The sequence below is a fragment of the Sebastes fasciatus genome, chromosome 4, assembly GCF_043250625.1.
Source record: "Sebastes fasciatus isolate fSebFas1 chromosome 4, fSebFas1.pri, whole genome shotgun sequence".
In the NCBI taxonomy this organism is placed as follows: Eukaryota; Metazoa; Chordata; class Actinopteri; order Perciformes; family Sebastidae; genus Sebastes; species Sebastes fasciatus.
This window is the reverse complement of record NC_133798.1, coordinates 30,373,104-30,392,624: the sequence shown is the minus strand read 5'-3', so window position 1 is coordinate 30,392,624 and position 19,521 is coordinate 30,373,104. Positions and strand designations below refer to the sequence as shown.

Here is a 19,521-nt window from a genome sequence, read left to right as displayed (position 1 = left end):
TAGTTTCTTAAGTTCAGCCTGACTACTTCAAATCATTAATAATTGCTGTGTCAAATTTGTGGAGTAGGGGAGAGTGGGGTAAAATGAGCCAGTGGGTAAGTTGACCCACCCCCTGTATCTTGGCAACTGTGATTATGTTTTGTCATGTGACCATACATTCAGGAAGTACCCATCATTTCTATCTTGCTGTGATGGAGTTAAGCACATGGGAGAAGTAGTAAGTACTTTTTTACACCAAAAACAGTTTTTTCCCTATCAAAGTAAATTTTCTGCATGTCAGGAATAATGAATGTTAGGTCAAAGCAAATTTATCCAGGTCTAAAAAAATATATTATACATGTTGGTGATTTACTAAGATATAACACCATGTTAATCCCTTCGCTAAAGATTAGCCTGAATTGCTAAACTGGGCCATTTTTTCCAAAATGGTAGCTATGGGGCAAAGTGAGCCAAAGGCTATGGGGTAAGTTGAGCCACTGGCTCACTAATATTCTACTATTATTCCGAGCCACTGGCTCAACTTACCCCACCATAAATTAACCAAATGAATTCTCTGATGTATAAAATGGTATTACTGTTGAGTGTTACACAACTTGGTTTGATTTTTTAATGTGTTAATCTTTATAGAAGAAGGAGATAAAGGAAGTTAAAACAGTTGGTTATAGTGGAACAGCAGAGGCAAAGAGGGTCCTCACAGAGGTGGTAGAGAAGGAGCTTGCAGATCATATCAAGAAGCTGGTTGAACAGTTCCACGGCCTTACTCCAAAGAAATGCTGTGAACTGGCATTGGAATTGGCAGAAAGAACAACCTTCCTGTCCCCAACAACTGGAAAGAGCAGGGTTTAGCAGGTAGGCCTAGGTCAAACCAAAGACCAAGACGAAAATCACAGCGTACAGCAGTTCTGAGGAGAGTGATGTTCCCATCCCATTTGATGACACTTATGAGCATGAGAGTTCTAATGATGAGAGAAGTGAATCAGACATCTCAGATCTGTCAGTTGGTGACTTTGTCATAGTAAACTTTGTATCCAAAGGCAGAAGCTACCATTACATTGGCTTGGTTGAGAGCCTGGAGGGCAACGAAGTGAGTGCAAGATTTCTCAGAAGAATCCGGGGGAACACTTGACGTGAGAAGCCCACCTTTGTATTCAAGGAAAAGGATGAGGCATCTTTTCCACTGAGTGATGTGCTGAAGAAGCTACCTCAACCTCAAAAGGCTGGAGGAACTGCAAGGAGGGAGCAACAGTTCATATTTCACTGCAACCTTGACGACTGGAATATTGTCGAATATTGAATGATATTTTGATTGTTCAATGGTCTTGAAACTCACAGGTGGTTTGTTCTCACAAGTTCATAACTGTGAAACTGTTTGTTAACACACTTATGCTGAGGTTTAAACTTAAAAACTCAGATGTTCAGTTTACCCCACGATGGCTCAACTTACCCACTGACTCGGATCAACTTACCCCTTACCTGGGGCAAGTTGAGCCAGGAGCACTTTTTTTGGGAAGGTCATTTTTTCCAGACAGCTTTGTGATGGATGCATGCTGATCATTTCATTTGATAGGAGAGATCCTGAATTTAAGGTTCATGTTTTCATTTGACTTCTGTCTCATTTTTCCTAACCTAGAGGACAGCATAAGTAAAAATTGGCTCATCTTACCCCACTCTCCCCTACCCCTTTAAGTGCAGCTTTGGTAAACTCACTCAAAATTTCAGTAAGCTCTTCTCATTTCCCAGTTTGTACATCCTCCCCTCCTTTCCTCGCCTCCTCTCCTCGCATCTTAGTCCTGCCTTGGTGGATCTAAAGATTATCTTTCCAGATATTCCTGTGGAATAAGAGTGTTTTTTACTCTGATTTCAAATCGTAAATATTAAAACATGTTCAATATTTACGATGGGATATCCTGTTGTGTGTGGGGAACCCCGAGGACAGCCGAGGACAGCTGATGACGCCGTCAAGTAGGAAAGGACGATAGCCAACTGAGACTGAAGCGGAAGGACCGCAGCTAATGCATGAGCTAATGCAAAATGTGAGGCATAAAGTAGTAGTAAGATGGAGCTCAGAAATGGAGGACCAACTTGTTGATTTGTGGCAAGTGTTTATTTAACATGTCTCCATGACTTCATCCATCCATCCTTCGTTAAACATCGCTAATTCTTCCTGCCCGTCGTCCGCCATGTTTGTTTACACTAAAGTCACGTTTGATCGCGAGATATTCTGCGGGATTTCCATTTTGTTTTTAGTCGGGAATCTTGTTGTTCATGAATGAATCTGTTAGTGTTACCAAATCTTTTAGTGTGGGGCAGCCTTTAAGTGCATTGTGCTGATGATACTTCTGTACATTAAATGTAGGACTTTTACTTGTAATTAAAATGAAACACTGTATATACCTATAATTCTTCTCTGAAGCCTCCGTACATTTATGTGTTGTTGTGAAATATTTACAGGAACCTTGACCAAATCCAGACTTAAATCCACGGTTAAAATATTCACATGTTGGGCTCAGTCCATCTCCTGTCCCTTCTGGTAAGTTTTAGTGACAAAAGAACATGTTGACAATCAGAAGCATTAGCCAAGGGTCAAAGGTCACAAATAGAGTTAGCAGTTAGTTTGACGGCCCACTCGGGACTTTAAGATAAGGAGTTAAAGTATACCCGATCACACTGTGCTCTGTTTTCCTCTCTCTCAGTTTACTTCTCTTCCTGTCTAGTCTGACCAGCAGTGAGGACCATTAAAAGGGGTTTTAATAGCAGTGATGTATGCAGATGCTTCTAAGGCAGCAGTGAAGTAAGGAGCATCGCTCTCATTATCAGGAGATAATTCTCACTTTCTGTCTGTTGACATTCCCCGACACAATATTATGGTCCTTATGGCGTGCTCTTGCATGTTCTGGGCAAATATAGTATTAGTCTGATTGACCACACGGAAAAAATTAATCTCATATAATGGATTTTTTCTGATGTTGACTTTAGCACTGGGTGCTTGTTTTTTAACAGTCATTTGGTGTCTGAATACCTCTGGTGTAATTAATTAATGCACCCTGGTCTTATTTATCTAAACCCACAGAACTGTATTTTAAATTCCAGTGAAAAACTAAAATAGGTAAGGCTGACCTTCAAGAGAATATCTGAAATTTTCCAAGCTGATGTAAGGTTATAAATTATATATATAATGAAGAAGGCAATCCAGGCCATATATTTTAGTAATATACAGTATATGTTTACAACTTATATCCAGTGAAAAGAACCCCTGATTTGCTTCTCTCTCACACTTTAAAGGGGAAAAGTCAGAAAACTCCCGTTATCATTCACACTGTGCACAACATATTCTTATTCTTAGTGTCTTATGAAAGAAGACAAACAGGTATCAGTCACCTTAAATGAGTGTCAAGTTTACAACTTGTAAAAATTAACATACAGGGAGAAAGTAACAAAACCTATGACGGTGTATTAGGACCATTGTAAGTAAAGAAAATAATAATCCGAGAAAAAACTTGAATTTCAAAAATTAAAATCGGGAAAAATACTTGGATATTCTCTAAGATTAAAGTGGCAAATTTACGAGAGAAAAAAATCACAAATTTGCGATATTATAAAGTCATAAATTTATGAGAGAAAAAATCTGAAAAATAGTGGAGTGCAAAACCGTGGTAACGGCCACCGTCTGAATTCCGTTGCTCCTAAAGTTGTGTTATTATGGCAAGGACGGCCTCTGAGCAAGGCAAAGGTGTTTTTGAAATGTGTTTTCTTTCATATTCTTTCTGTGTTCTTTTATGAACATAAGCAAATACTAATATTGTAGAAGTTACAGGAAAGTAGAGACAAACAACTTCTATCTTTGACTACACGAAGGCGGCGTTCTAAAAATCAGTGGTCAAGTTTACTCAAACTGGTGAAAACTGACTTTTAATGAACTTTAAAGGAACACTCCAAATTATTTTTTAAATCCTCTTTTTAGTCGTCTTCTCCAGAGTCAGATGAGAAGATGGATATGGGTTTCATCTCTGTCCAGTACAGAGAAAAAGTGTTTACTGTAACCTAGCTGAGCACAAAGACTAGAAGCAGGGGGAAACTGCTAGCATAGCTCCATCAAAGTTAAGAAATCCGGTCTCCAAGAGCTCTAAGTTCCAGGTGTGATGTGCTTCCTGGAGCTCCTCTGAAACTGCCTGGAAAAACAGATGAACCACTCAAATATTAACACCAGAGAAGTGTGGAAATAGATTAAAGTGCGACATCTACGACTATAGCCCCTTTAAAGTGCCATAAATTAAAGGTTGTGTGACATTATTATCTCACCTTTGTGTTGCTAAAGAGATAACTGGCGATTACTAATTAGGTTTGGACTCTTGCTCAAGAAAACTGCAGCAGATATGAACACATAACCTGAGACTCTGAGAATCAGGTGTTCTTGCCAGCTCGACGACATTATCAGCCGCTCAAGTCTTTTAACTTAATGACCGCAGAGAAGAGAAGAAAAGACAACAAGAAAATGCTGAAGAGGTTGAGAAGGGGATTGTGGAACTATCGCAACATCGCCCTCATCGTCCTTACGCCTCTGCTGCTGCTTCCTCTTCCTCTTGTCATCGGGACAAAGGTGAGTCACTTTTACACACCGGCAACCAGACAGCAAAGGGCAACAATGTGGTGTGAAGTGCAGTCAGTCAGACCCACAGCTAATCAGTAAACAGATCCTGTGACTCCTCTGACATGTTGACCTATATATGTTGCAAAGAATTTCTTCCCGCCTGAAACACATAAATATACCTCCTCGCTGCAGAAAAATGTAATTATTGTGGCGAGCCGCACTTGGCCGCTGCTTGGTATGTTTCCAGTGTTAGTCGCATGCTTCATGTACGTCATAATGTATTCTCCAAGTCGGTTTCCATTTCACTTTGTCGCATTTCACTTTTATCAATAAACTTTTCCACCTCAAAGCATAAAAAAACCTTTGTGTGATATTATGAGGGGTTTTTTTTCACAAAGGAGAGTGAATATTGGATTTACATTCATCAGCAGTTCTTTCTTTGTAGTCCTCCATGACAAATAAATGCATCAGTGTGTGTTTTGTTCCTGTAGGAGGCAGAATGTGCCTTTGTGTTGCTGCTGATGGCGACGTACTGGGTGACTGAGGTGATTCCTTTGTCCATGACCGCCATGCTCCCCGCCATCCTCTTCCCCATGTTTGGCATCATGAAGTCCTCTGACGTGAGTACATCTGTCTGTTAGCGGGCAACGATCTCTTGTTGGGTCTCTAAATTACAGAGTACGGTCTAGACCTGCTCTATATGAAAAGCATCTTGAGATAACTTCTGTTATGATTTGAATTAACAGTACAGTATAGAGTGCTGCAGGGATGACATATTTTTGTCGGCCAAGTTAGCATCACACGGGAATTGTGGAAAATTCCCATTGGCTTTTTCTCTGTAGCAAACAAATGTTTATGATACTAAAGCATAAATGCAATCACCAGAAGTAAAAAAACGAACTACACCACGGTCGCATGACTTCAACGTCACCACCACTAAGTTTCCAACTCGTAATTCGATTTTGCGTGTTTACTTCTTCTACAAAAGCCTTTCCTCTTAGCGTGACATCTAGTGTAAATCTACAAGTTGGAAAGTTTGAGTTAGAATAGTTCGCAAGAGCGCGAGTATAAACACAACGAGGCTGTAAAGGCGGACGAGTCGGCGTGATGACGTTTAGTCGTCTCATTTAGCCACTTGTTAGCAAGCGCCTTTTTTAAGACACGTAAAAGCTTCAAAATTCGGGAGTGGGATATATACGACGTATTTTATGTTGTAAAACAAAACGTGGAAATCTCTTCAGCTTGTATTAACCACAGACCATATTTCAATCATCTGACCAAAAACCCATTAAAAAAACCCACTGACTACCAGACGAGGAAACTGGAAGAGCAAAAACGCTAACTCATTTCTGGGTTATGGGACTCATTCCTGCAGCACTCCTTCACTCTTATTTCTCTCTGTTTTTCTCCTTCAGGTGGCGAAGGAGTACTTTAAAGACTTCCACTTCTTGCTGGTTGGCGTCATCTGCCTCGCCACATCCATCGAGAAGTGGGGTCTCCACCGCAGAATCGCCCTGAGGCTCGTCACCATGGTGGGAGTCAACCCAGCATGGTGAGTGCCACCTTTCTCTAAACTATTTTCCAGAGGATGAATCTTAAAACGCCAGCTTGGCATTTTAGTGTGTGTTAGTGGACGAGATGTTTTCTGGGGGTCGGAAAGTAAAAGTGGAGATGCCGATTGAGGTGTTTGTGGATGCTGCTGCTCTGACCACCAGGTTGATGTTGGGCTTCATGTCCGGCTGTGCGTTCCTCTCCATGTGGGTCCAAAACACCTCGGCTGTTACCATGGTGATGCCCATCGTGGATGCTGTTCTCCAGCAGCTCCTGAGGGCCAAAGACGGGGTGTGTGACGGCGAAGACAACCCCAACCTGCAGCTGGAAGGTACCTAGATTTATATCTTATTCTGTTTTTATTAGGGTTGTGTATTGGCAAGAATCTGGCAATACGATATGTATCATGATACTAGGGTCACGATTCAATATAGTGCAATGAGCAATTGATTAAATTTTTCAGCTTGCCCAACACTGTGCACTGCAAATTCATCCAATATAAACGTGGCCCATTGAATACTGGGCTGGTTTATTTCCATTTAAACACAACTTAGGCAATTCCAAACATGTTTCCGCTGAATCAGTGTCTTCTCCGTCCCCGGGACATTACATGCATAAATATGCATGAAAAGGACCTGAATAATACATTATATTATTAACACAGTGTCCTGCACTTTGTCCTGATTGCAATTTGTAGATACATCATGTAAAACCATAATTAAAAACACTGAAAAAAGATTTTAGCCCATCCCCACTCTCTAATGCTATACTTCACCATGAAATATAATGATGAGAATCCTTTAGAAATCTTTTTGTTGTTGTTGTATTTGTAGTTTAGATATAAAATAAATTTTCTCATCAGAAGTTCAGAAAATGTTTAGTCGTGTTCCCAGGTTTTCACTCAGTCCTGTTCAGCGTAATCCTGCACCTCTACACTTGTTGGAAGTTTGCATTTGCAGTTCTGTGTGACATGTTTACATGTTAATTTAAATGCAATGTGTAATTAGTTTTAGATTAAGGTTCTTATAATGTAATGAAGGCATGAATCAAGTTCAGAGTTAAGGTTATTTTTTACTATCTTAAAGTTACTACGAGGAACCTTCATTCTGGGTTGATTTTGGCGGTCCCTGTGGATAAAAGCGGTAATGTTTCCGAGCACCAGAGTCCCTTTAGAAAACCTCTCGTTTTACTGCAGCAGGGTCCGACAGTCTGCCCCGCTCAGTCCTGATTCTAGTTTTCCTGTGCCTCCCTTCCCTCTAGCGGGCCCTGCAATACTGAGAATGTCAACCTCAAAGTACAGTCCTGTTACTATTTTTTTTAACATATGTGACCCGCTCTATCAAAATGAGTCGTAAGTCGCGGCAGCGCATTCTTGTAAAAACACGTTTTTTTATGAAAAAGTGTGTTTTGGGTTGTTTTGGTTTTTTATGCGTTTCTGAATAAATAAAGTCTCAGCTTTAATACAAAGTAAGAATCGATGTAAAATTCAAATGATAAGTCTAGTTTTGAAGCTCTTAAACATAACGTTGTCGTAAAGTTTTTACCGGAAGTCCGCTGTATTGACGCGGCTCAATAGAGCTGGTTGACAGAGGAGATAACGGGCTTGACAAGATGAATTCACGTGAGGAAAACATTGCTTGATTTTTAAATTAAATTCCTGTTAGAGGTGCTACATCTGACGACAACTGGACCGACTTAAATTCAGATTATTTCACCGCACCGGGTGATGAGGACAGCGGGTGCGCCGAGTCGGGTCGGACGCCCTGCTAACGCTAGAGGCTAGGCTAGCTCTCAATCCGCTGATCAGGACGGAGAAAGAGAGTTGGAGGAAGGTGAGGAGGAAGATATTCCACTCATGGCTGAGCCGATGATGACACACAGTGTCTCTGATTATAGTTATTAAATCAGGACAGTGTTATAGAGACTGAGATCGCCCGGCCGGGAGTACCAGTGTAGCTGCAAACTGTAAAACAGCGCCGCTCTCTACTCCGGAGGAGATGAGAGAAGACGCGACCAGATGAAAGAAATGACTGATGGTAAGTTCTTATAGTTAAACTACACTATCCTTATTTTATCTGTTTGTTTTAAAGACTTTTAAATCACTAAAAGCACTATAGAGCAGGCTAAGAAGCATTAATAGCAGCTACTAATGTGTGTGTCAGTGTGTGTAGTCTATAGGTGTCTGTCTCTCTCATGTGTGTCTCTGAGGTGTCTGTCTGTCTCAGGTGTGTCTCTGAGGTGTCTGTCTGTCTCAGGTGTGTCTCTGAGGTGTCTGTCTGTCTCAGGTGTGTCTCTCAGGTGTCTGTCTGTCTGTCTCATGTGTGTCTCTCAGGTGTCTGTCTGTCTCAGGTGTTTCTCTCAGGTGCCTGTGTGTCTCATGAGTGTCTCTGAGGTGTCTGTCTGTCTCATGTGTGTCTCTCAGGTGTCTGTGTGTCTCATGTGTGTCTCTGAGGTGTCTGTCTGTCTCATGTGTGTCTCTCAGGTGTCTGTGTGTCTCATGTGTGTCTCTGAGGTGTCTGTCTGTCTCATGTGTGTCTCTCAGGTGTCTGTGTGTCTCATGTGTGTCTCTCAGGTGTCTGTGTGTCTCATGTGTGTCTCTCAGGTGTCTGTCTGTCTCATGTGTGTCTCTCAGGTGTCTGTCTGTCTCATGTGTGTCTCTGAGGTGTCTGTCTGTCTCATGTGTGTCTCTCAGGTGTCTGTGTGTCTCTGAGGTGTCTGTCTGTCTCATGTGTGTCTCTCAGGTGTCTGTGTGTCTCATGTGTGTCTCTCAGGTGTCTGTGTGTCTCATGTGTGTCTCTCAGGTGTCTGTGTGTCTCATGTGTGTCTCTCAGGTGTCTGTCTGTCTCATGTGTGTCTCTCAGGTGTCTGTCTGTCTCATGTGTGTCTCTGAGGTGTCTGTCTGTCTCATGTGTGTCTCTCAGGTGTCTGTGTGTCTCTGAGGTGTCTGTCTGTCTCATGTGTGTCTCTCAGGTGTCTGTGTGTCTCATGTGTGTCTCTCAGGTGTCTGTGTGTCTCATGTGTGTCTCTCAGGTGTCTGTCTGTCTCATGTGTGTCTCTCAGGTGTCTGTCTGTCTCATGTGTGTCTCTCAGGTGTCTGTCTGTCTCAGGTGTTTCTCTCAGGTGCCTGTGTGTCTCATGAGTGTCTCTGAGGTGTCTGTCTGTCTCATGTGTGTCTCTCAGGTGTCTGTCTGTCTCATGTGTGTCTCTTAGGTGTCTGTCTGTCTCATGTGTGTCTCTGAGGTGTCTGTCTGTCTCAGGTATGTCTCTCAGGTGCCTGTCTCCTAGAAACTATTATTATTAAAAGGGAAATGTTGTGAAGTGTTTAATTCATTGAAAGAAGCGTTGTATCTGAACATAATCCAGGCAGCTGTTACCTCCTCACCACACCAGGTTTTATGAAAACAATATACAAATGTCATTTCTAGGAGACAGGGACAGGGACAGACAGGGTTGCTGTGAGAGACACAAAAGGTGAGGATATCATTTTAAATAGCAAAAGAAATAGCTTAACATATAGTAAAATGATATGTTGTATATTAATCTGATATCACATGGTGAATAGGCTATGTTAATGAATATAGGGCTGTATTGATATGATAATGATCAGGCCTCATTCAACAATGATTCAACATGATTTAGCCAGCCTAAAATCTTTGAGATGACTTGATTTTTCACTTTATGCTTTTCACTTTATGTCATTTTGTAGATGAGAAACATCTGGATCTCCTTGAGAAGATCAGCTCCCACATGACCCTTTGAAAGGATACAGTGAGCTGCAGAAGAAGCCAGCAGAATGTGCACAGGCAACACATTTCATAGTCTTTCTATTATGTCTATATTTCTATTATATATTATATTATATAATATTGTACATACATAATATGTACATAATATTTGTTCATATGCTATCCATTTTCTAGTATGGTTTTTTATTGTTTGGATATGGACTTGTAAGTTTGTGCATGTACCTGTGTGCACATGGCTCCATATTTAATATTTTTAATTATGTATTCTTCATATAATTATTATTATATTGAAATAAACATATATACTATATATTATATCATATGTACAGTATATTTTTTTATATTTTATACATTTTATTCCATACATTTTGGATTCTTTTCTACATGGACTTCTAGCCCTATCTACTGTACTGCTTGTGGTCATACGCGTGCACGTGGCCACGTGCACATCACGTGCTCGTGACTATGTGCACATGTATGCATGAAGGTATGTGTAGGCTACATTATGAAATGTTGGGTGTCACTTTTGACCAAAACATATTGTGTTCATTTAGACTTGAGTCTTAATAAATGTGTTTTAATCAATGCAAAAAATGGCTGAAAATGAATTCTTATCTTTAATGCCCTTTTTCTCAAAAGTAATGTTTCATGACAGTCGAACTTTGAAAGAGCATATCTCATTGAATATTTGGCGTAGAAAGATAATCTTGGTATTGCCATAAAGCTGAGACTTTCCTCTTTACAGTCAGATAGATAACTCAAAATGTGTTTCGGGGTCAATGTGACTCATAATGATGGAGCAGGTCACATATAACCAATTATTCCTTTAAAATACCCACTTTATTGAGAACAAAAGAACTTGTTGGCATGACCTGACATTTAAACAGATGTAAGTTAACAGGACTGAGAAAATTACAACCATCTACCATTAAGAAACGTTGTAAAAAAAAAAATTAACAAAATGGCCTGAGACTGACCATTACATATTTTGAATAGTTATGTGTATTATTAGATACAGTGCTGAAAAAAAGATAAATAATGAAGTTTAATTTTTAAAAGTTACAACATGCAAATGGCACCAATTTGGCGGAAAAAACAAATAAAGAAATGCATTTTTTAAAGGAATAAGATTGCATTTGAAATACTTAAGAGGCCTGGCCAAGAAACTAGAGACGTAACGTTGAAAATAAAACAACATTCATCAATGAACACGAGCCAAAATTCAGTCACACAATGTTCTGAAGAGTCAGAAATCTCCGTCTAATCGTGAATTTTAACTTCACTCAGGGAAAAAAAGCATCACAGGAGCACATAGAAGTTTTTCCCCGTGAAATAAAATAACCTCTTGGAAAAGCAACGCAGCAGTGTTGTAAGAACGATGAGAAATTAATCACGGTCTGTTATTTTTGCAGAAGCTGACGGTCACACTGAAAAGATGAGAGAATTGGTGAGGTATGTGAAGGACTATGTTACTGTTGCTCACTGATGACTTCCTGTTCTGTTGCTTTCACTGTCCCTCTGGGTTCTGGGTGTCTGCAGTGATCTACAGTAGGTTATTGTCATTGCAGTTCATCCAGTATTTTCCTCTGTCTCTCAGAGAAAAGAAACATCCAGATGTTCCTGAAGAGACCTTCACTTGTGTTCAGATACAGACAGAGTCACAGCCTGCTGCAGCTCAGGTACAAAAACCACTGAACAAATATCATAACAGTTTGTTTCTAGAATATTACTATTACTACTGCTGTTACTACTACTGCTACTTCTACTACTGCTGTTACTACTACTGCTACTTCTACTACTACTGATACTTCTACTACTGCTGTTACTACTACTGATACTTCTACTACTACTGATACTTCTACTACTGCTGTTACTACTACTGATACTGCTGATTCTGCAACTGATGTTACTACTACTGGTACTGCTACTTCTACTACTTCTACTACTGCTCTTACTACTACTGATACTGCTGATTCAGCAGCTCTAATTCCTCCCTTGGTGTTGTCTTGCAGGTTGCTGTGCCTCAGCCTGCCGCTCCCAGCAGGAGTAAACGGGACCTGATGATGTGTAAAGCCATGTGCATCAGCGTTGCGTACTCCTCCAACATCGGCGGCATCGCCACGCTGCCCGGCACCTCGCCCAACCTCATCTTCTCCGAGTACCTCAACCAGTGAGTGGCATGCTGAGTGAATGTGTGTGAGACACAGGAAAGGGGACATGAAATGAATAAATGAGAAAACAGAAAATCCTGTGAAGGCATTTGAAGCAGCACGCAGAATAAATAATCTGTGTTAGGGTTGCTAAATATAAAATTGCAATTTTAAATTCCCCTGTGAAGAATGTGTGCTTAATTCAGTCTGCTGGAAAATTAAAGAACAAAAGGATTCAAAGCTTCTGTGTACATTTAAAAAAAAGAAAAATGCAATTAAATCCACCTCAAACACTGTGTTTAAATTCAGGATTTACCCAAACTGCAACTGCATTAACTTCGGGAACTGGTTCCTGTTGTGCCTGCCCATCAGTGTTATCATGCTGCTGCTCACATGGATGTGGCTGTACTGGCTCTTCATTGGCTCAGAGTGAGTGTCACTATCACCTCTCTGTGCTTTTATTCACACTAATCTGTGCTGTCCTATCTTCCCTCTTTACATCAGTTATTTTCATTACACTCCACATTATCAGCTTTTCCTTGTGTTTTTTTTCTTCCCTTTTTGCCTCCTGTCCATTGATTCTTTATTACAACTATAACATTCACCACATCACAAAAGGTAAGAAAAATGTTTTATTTCTCTGTGGGGTCTTCTCCATAATGTTGTCAGGCACTTATAACAACAATCTGAGCCTGTCAGCGTCAAAAACAAGCACTTTTAGTGAACGTAACGTTGCATTGATGCCGCTCACTGCCCTCGCAGCTTGTTTCGCAGCTGTCAGTTGCAGCATTCTCCCTCAGTACTGGATCAATTTCAATAATTGTTGTCCCCATTAGTCATATAGACACAAAAACATGGGAAAATAGGGCCCAGGTTGAAAAATACCGAAATTACCCTTTAATTTGAATATTAGTTCAGCTTTAAAGAGCAAACTGTAAACCTTGCAAGAATAAAATACCTTTCAAAGACACTGAAAATGTGAATAATTCAGTTTGGATTTGATAAGTGTTTGATATAATCTCAGAACTCCGTGATACCTGCTTTCATTTCAACACAACCTGACAGAAGCATGAGTGTAATGCTAATGTTAGCATTAGCAGTGTGATGGTGTCAGACAGGTTAATTGTGAGCGCCGCTGACCTCTGCACATGCTCAGTAATCTCTTCATTAGCCAGCCGGCGCCGTGTGCTCCCAGTGTGCTTTTAACCAATCCCAGTCAATCATTTAGTTCACTGTGATCATTTGCCTGTCGCCTATCAATAATATAATCTGTCTGTGCACACACATACACACACACACACACACACACACACACACACACACACACACACACACACACACACAGCTTCAGGTTCCTGTGGCGATGTAGAGGAGAGCAGTCTGAGAAAGAGACAGCAGCAAGAAGAGTCATAGAAGAAGAGTACAGGTCGCTGGGACCCATGAGGTGATCATTCGTTCATTCATGCATTCATTCAATCATTCATTCAGTTGTATGTTCATTAATTCAATGATGAATCATTTATCTGTTCATTCATTTTCATTTATTCATCGAATCACCCTCTCACATTGATTCTCTAATTAATTCTAATTTTATTGGGTATTAATACCGATCTTTTCATCTACTCATCCACCCTTTCATTACTCATTCATTCATTCATTCATTCATTCCCTCCAGTTGTCAGGAGATGGTCACTGCGGTGGTTTTCCTGCTGATGGTGTTGTTGTGGTTGACCAGATCTCCAGGTTTCATGCCGGGCTGGACGTCTCTCTTCCCTCAGTCAGTTTCTTTTCTTTTCTTATTTCACTGTAGTTTCCTGCTGACATTAACACTCACTGGAGCACCAAACATGGATTAATCCGCCGCTGAAGATAGTCCCCAACAAATGCACTATTTCCTCCTGTTTGTTTGATAAAAAACTAAAGTAAGCAGCTGTTTCAGGATATTAATGAGAGTTTTTAACAACTTTTTATTTGAATCAGAATCAGGTTTATTTTGCCAAGTAAATATATAAATGGAATTTGACTCCGGTTTTATGCTCAATGTACTCACACAGAATAGAAATAACAGCTAGGAACAATAATGACCAACAATAAAATAAGAATACAATAACGAAATAAAATTGTATTCTGTTCGTGAGGTGTTTCACCATCTCCAGTAGGAACCATCTTTGTTTTTCTGTCCTTGTCTTGAACAGTCACTCGCACTTCATCACTGACGCCACCGTGGCTCTGCTGCTGGGCCTCCTCTTCTTCATCATACCTGCTCACGGACCTTCCAGAAAATATGGTGAATACACAAGATCTTACAATTTAGCTGTGATTGGTAGGTTAGTTTATGTAACATCCACAGCAGGTAACAAGATGTGGAATGCAACTAGTGCCGGGTTCACACTACACGTGAGTCAAGCCGATTTTGGGCCCGATTCCCGCCTCCCGACAATCGTCAGCAAAGCCCTGATTTTTTTAGAAAAATTATCTTTCCAGATGTTCCTGTGGTGTGAGGAATGTTAAGAGTGTTTTTTAAATCCCCAGATCAGTTCAGAAGTCCATCCTAGCCGCACTGATTTCAAATAGGCAATATTAAACATGTTCAATATTAACGAACAGATATCCTGTTGTGTGTGGGGAACCCCGAGGACAGCCGATGACGCAGTCAAGTAGGAAAGAACGAGAGCCAACTGAGACTGAAGTGGAAGGACCTCTACTAATGCATGAGCTAATGCTAAACGTGAATCATAAAGTAGTAGTAAGAAGGAGCTCAGAAATGGAGGACCTGTTTATTTACAAACACAGTCTCCATGACTTCATCCATCAATCCTTCATGAATTGTCAGTACAAAGTAAAAACTAACATCACTAATTCTTCCTGCCCGTCGTCCACCGTGTTTGTTTGCACTAAAGTCACGTTTGATTGTGAGAGATTTTGCGAGATTTCCGTTTTTTTTAGTTGGGACTCTTGTTGTTCATTAATGAATCTGTTAGTGTGTGGTGAGCTGTTTGGTCCAAATCGTTGCTCTCCACACACTATAGAAACATGTGGGGGCTCTCTCACATTTTACACATCTGTTAAGATTTGAGAAATCTTTTAGTCAATAATATTCCAAACATGCTTTCAACGTTTTCAACCAGTGTTACCGTTGTAGAGAGACGGCTTCTTTCTGTGAGCAGGATATTTTCTTTTATGTCTCTCCGTACAGAGGCCATGATCTCCTGGGAGGAGTTCCAGGCTTCCATGCCGTGGAAGGTGGCCCTGCTGGTCGGTGGAGGCTTCGCACTCGCTGAAGGCACAAAGGTTAGCTGTGTCTGTCTGTGTGAAACATCATCTTTATACATCCACCTTAGGTTCCTCACAAATCTAGTGTCGTCTGACCACAAATTGACATTGTGTATGTCCACAAGAAGACGCAATGAGCTTGACTCAAATTAAACACGTCTCCAAGGTAAGTTTGTACTGTTTACTGAATTAGGAGGCAGTACAAACACATATTTAACTAGGTCAAATACTATGGTGCTCCGTAGACATCTTTATGACGTAACTGACCCTTTAATCAGCTGAAACCATCCATAAACATACACATTACATATACATTAAGTCTGTTTCAAAACATCATGATGTGTGTGTGTGTGTGTCTGCAGGAGTCAGGATTGTCTTTGTGGGTTGCCAAGCTGCTGACACCTCTGGGTGATCTGCCAGTCTTGGCTACAATCACGGTCGCCTGTATAATCGTCACCACGGTAACAGAGGTGGCCAGCAACGCTGCCACTATCACCATCTTCCTCCCCATCCTCTCTCCTCTGGTAAATTCACTGTGTAATCTCTTTGTAATTATTTATTTATTAATGCTGGTTGTTGAAACACAGTAAATAAAAAAATTTCCTATTACTATGATGGTGTATTAGTGCCTTTGTAGGTAAAAAAAATAATAATAATCACAGTTTATATAAGTTTATAAGTTATATAAGTTTGATATGTTGTCAATAAACCCAACAAACCCAAACCAAAATGTAGTAGTGTAGTGTGTGTTAGTCCTGCCCTCCCTGAGACGGCCTCTTGTGTTCTTGTATTTTGTTTTGGTTTGTCTATATAAGTGTGAAGAATGAATGGTCGATGAGCCTATTGTGTATGAAAGACATACATATGGATCTCAATCATGTGTCGTTGTTATTTCAATATTCAGAGAGATATTTGTGTTTGTGTGATCCATCCTCCTTCAGGCTGAGGCCATCCATGTCAACCCGCTGTATGTCCTGATCCCCACCACCCTCTGCACATCTTTCTCCTTCCTGCTGCCGGTGTCCAACCCGCCCAACGCCGTCGTGTTCGCCTACGGACACTTCAACATCTTGGACATGGTAAGAGTCCTGTGGTACAAACACAGAAACAAAAAGCATTTATAATTTACTCCTTCACTATAAGTCTTCACTGGCTGCAATGCACAAACAGTCCATGTCTTATTGCTGCTGCAGGTGAAGGCAGGGCTCGGCGTCAACGTGATCGGCGTCCTTGCCGCCCTGTTGGCCGTGGCGACATGGGGGGTTCCGTTATTCTCCTTGGATACGTACCCAGACTGGGCGCCGGTCCACCCCGGGTTTAACTCCACAACACCGTGATGATGGGTTCCCAGGCATGGATCTCAATGAGAGGCTCTTAAGAGGCTCTAAAAAGGCTGGTGGCACAGAGAAGTGGAGGTTCGACTGAATGCTCTTTATTGTCAAATGATTACATGAAATGTGAAAGGTGTCACTTGGGGTGATGGACCCTCAGATTTGTCATCATCTCTGCGGTCCTATGGAGCGTTTTAGCCTCTTTTAGCTCCTAGTTTTAGTTTCAGACACAGTTAGAGACTAGCTGGTGAAGAAAGTGGAGAGTGAATATTGGTCTGTCTGCTGCAGACGCCAGCCTCTGGTCAAAGAATGTATATTGCTAAGACGTGAAAGTCAATTGTTCATTCCATTGCAACATTGTCGCCCAGCAGCAAAGCTACGCCTCTGCCATTTTGGACTGAAAGCGACTACCAGACGTCACTAAAACGTCCGCCTACAAAATGCCTTAAACTTGCATTCTTTTTAATAGCCAGTAGGGGGCGACTCCTCTGGTTGCTAAAAGAAGTCTGATTGTATAAAAGTCTATGAGAACATGAGCCTACTTCTCACTTGATTTATTACCTCAGTAAACATTGTAAACATGAGCTTATGGTCTCAATCGCTAGTTTCAAGTCTTCTTCAATACAGCATGATGTTCATTTTGAAAATGATGGTCCCATTTAGGGTCAAATAGACCATAAAGCAGGGGATGATTTAGGGTGTGGCTACCTTGTGATTGACAAGTCGCTACCACAGTGTTGTTGCTAAAAAGTGGGCCAATTTAGTCCCTAGAAGTATTGAAGTAGTACACTTAAAAATATAGTACTAGTACACTGATATTAGTGTACTTAATACATAAAGTATACTTGGGAAATATACTTACTTAATTTTACTTCATAAAATAAACTTGAAGTATATTACTTTTTCGTAAGGGTGGTCCTGAGTGAGTCTCTCTCTAACTGTAAATAAAGTTTGAATGAAAATTAATGAATGTACATAAATGGCAGCCACGTAGTTCTGTACATAGACCGCACCTTCACTCTCTGGTACAGTATAATTACTGGGGTGTGGTGTCAGTAGCTGCTGCAGAAGCAGTGAATCAAAACTCAAACAAAACTTGAAAGACTGAGAATAAAACACCAATAATTCCACACATACACATGTTGTTTCTATATGTATGTGTTCCCTTTGTTGCTCTGTAACTCATTCAGTATTTAAGGCTCTAATTTGACTGAGCAGTGTTAAAATACACCAGAGAAACACTGATCTCTAGTGGCCACAGTGTCTCTAAATTACAGCCTCCAAACAGGCTATTTACATACACTGTATAAATACACACTGTGAATACAATACACCTCACTAAAACCAATTCTAATGCAGCAGCCCAGCAATAAATGCTGTCTTCATTTAGGCTCTAATGCTCAGTTTCTGTTGAAAATGTTTCAGAGAAATGTTAACTTTACGGTCATGGTTGCTGTACATTCTTACTCGCATATGTTATATCAATTTATTTATTTTTTTAAATCAATGTTTCACGTTTCCCTCCATACTTACAGTTACATATACCTTTAACAACAGCAAATTAATGTATTATTTAATCTAAAACACAGTAAATTGATAGGGATGCACCGATACCGATACTGGATCGGCTATTGGTGACAATGGGGCCAATCTATTAAATTCAATTCCATGTTTATATACTATATACATTATATACTGTCATTTTAATTCCTGTTTAAGTTTTGATCAATTTGTTGCTGCATAAATAGGGTTTACACTTGAATTGTAATTCTTGTTAATTTTGAAGATTTTCTTTACCAAGTTGCTGGTGTACGATTTATTATTTTAATAATAAATAATGATCATAACAATTCAGTAAATTTATATCTATGTACTTATTTTTTACATTTAGTTTTACAAAGTTAAGAAAGCAATGTTTAAGTCAAGCCTGATGTTGCCTTACACATTAAAGAATGATCCCAATCACTTACACACAGTGAGGCTTACTAATTAAACACTGGTAACGGCTGATACCGAGTACCGATCCGATATCCAAAGCCCCGGTATCGCTTTCGGTATCGGGACTGAAAAAGTCGGATCGGTGCATCCCTATAAATGAGCATTCTTCTGACAATTCAAAGAGTGGGCAAAAGGAAATATCTAATCATTCTAATTCTCTATCAATCAAATTCCACCTTTTTTCAAATATGTTTTGTATTTTATGGGTTAATTTGTCCATAAATTGTACTTCCTGAACTGTTTTTTTCCCAGCTTAGTAAGTCTGCGGGTGTGTCCTTTTTCTATATTTGTGTAATTTGCCTGTACTGTTTTGTTGGTGTTTCAATCATGGAATAAAGTGCCTGTATAGTTTTGTTAGTATTGATAAAAGCTTCATTTATATCTCTTATGGTATGTTTACTGATGCCTGTATCTTTAAGTGTCTCTCTGTTTTTCTTTAACACATGTTGCTTCCCTATCCAGTCAAAGATTGTCTATGTGAGAAGAGGTTTCACTCAGTGGATTAAAAAACAAAACAAAACCCTACTGACCTGGAAAAGTGTGCGTTTATATTCACTGTGAGCTTTTGAAGGTAACCAGAAAATGTGTTGTGAGTCACAGCTTTACAGCGTTGACTGTAAAACTATACAGAGGATGTGATAATCTTAGGAAAGCAACTGAACTATGTGATTTTACAGAAATTGTTGTTTATATGCAACCCATTTGAATCCAACGCTAATGGCAGACCCTGCCATTAACAATGGCGAGTGTAACCACATTCTTCAGAAGGAACACCAGCCATAAACAGGATTTTTCAGCCAGTTTTTCCCCGCCAAAATTTAGCGTAAGCTTGGAGCGTTATTTAACCTCCTTATCAACAAGCTAGTATGACATGGTTGGTACCT

The 19,521-nt window shown here is 40.2% G+C and overlaps 1 protein-coding gene across 1 annotated transcript; it reads left to right on the top strand.

The window, feature by feature from the left end:
• Positions 1-3,498: 3,498 nt before the first annotated feature.
• Positions 3,499-18,382, top strand: slc13a1 (solute carrier family 13 member 1). Its single transcript, XM_074634069.1, has 15 exons — positions 3,499-4,597; positions 5,080-5,208; positions 6,004-6,140; positions 6,304-6,470; positions 11,298-11,332; positions 11,454-11,564; positions 11,898-12,055; positions 12,345-12,464; positions 13,381-13,479; positions 13,711-13,812; positions 14,231-14,322; positions 15,232-15,326; positions 15,671-15,832; positions 16,250-16,387; positions 16,502-18,382. Exons 1-15 carry the CDS (start codon positions 4,457-4,459, stop codon positions 16,643-16,645), a joined length of 1,830 nt encoding a protein of 609 aa, XP_074490170.1. The 5' UTR covers positions 3,499-4,456; the 3' UTR covers positions 16,646-18,382.
• The last annotated feature ends 1,139 nt before the right edge of the window (positions 18,383-19,521 follow it).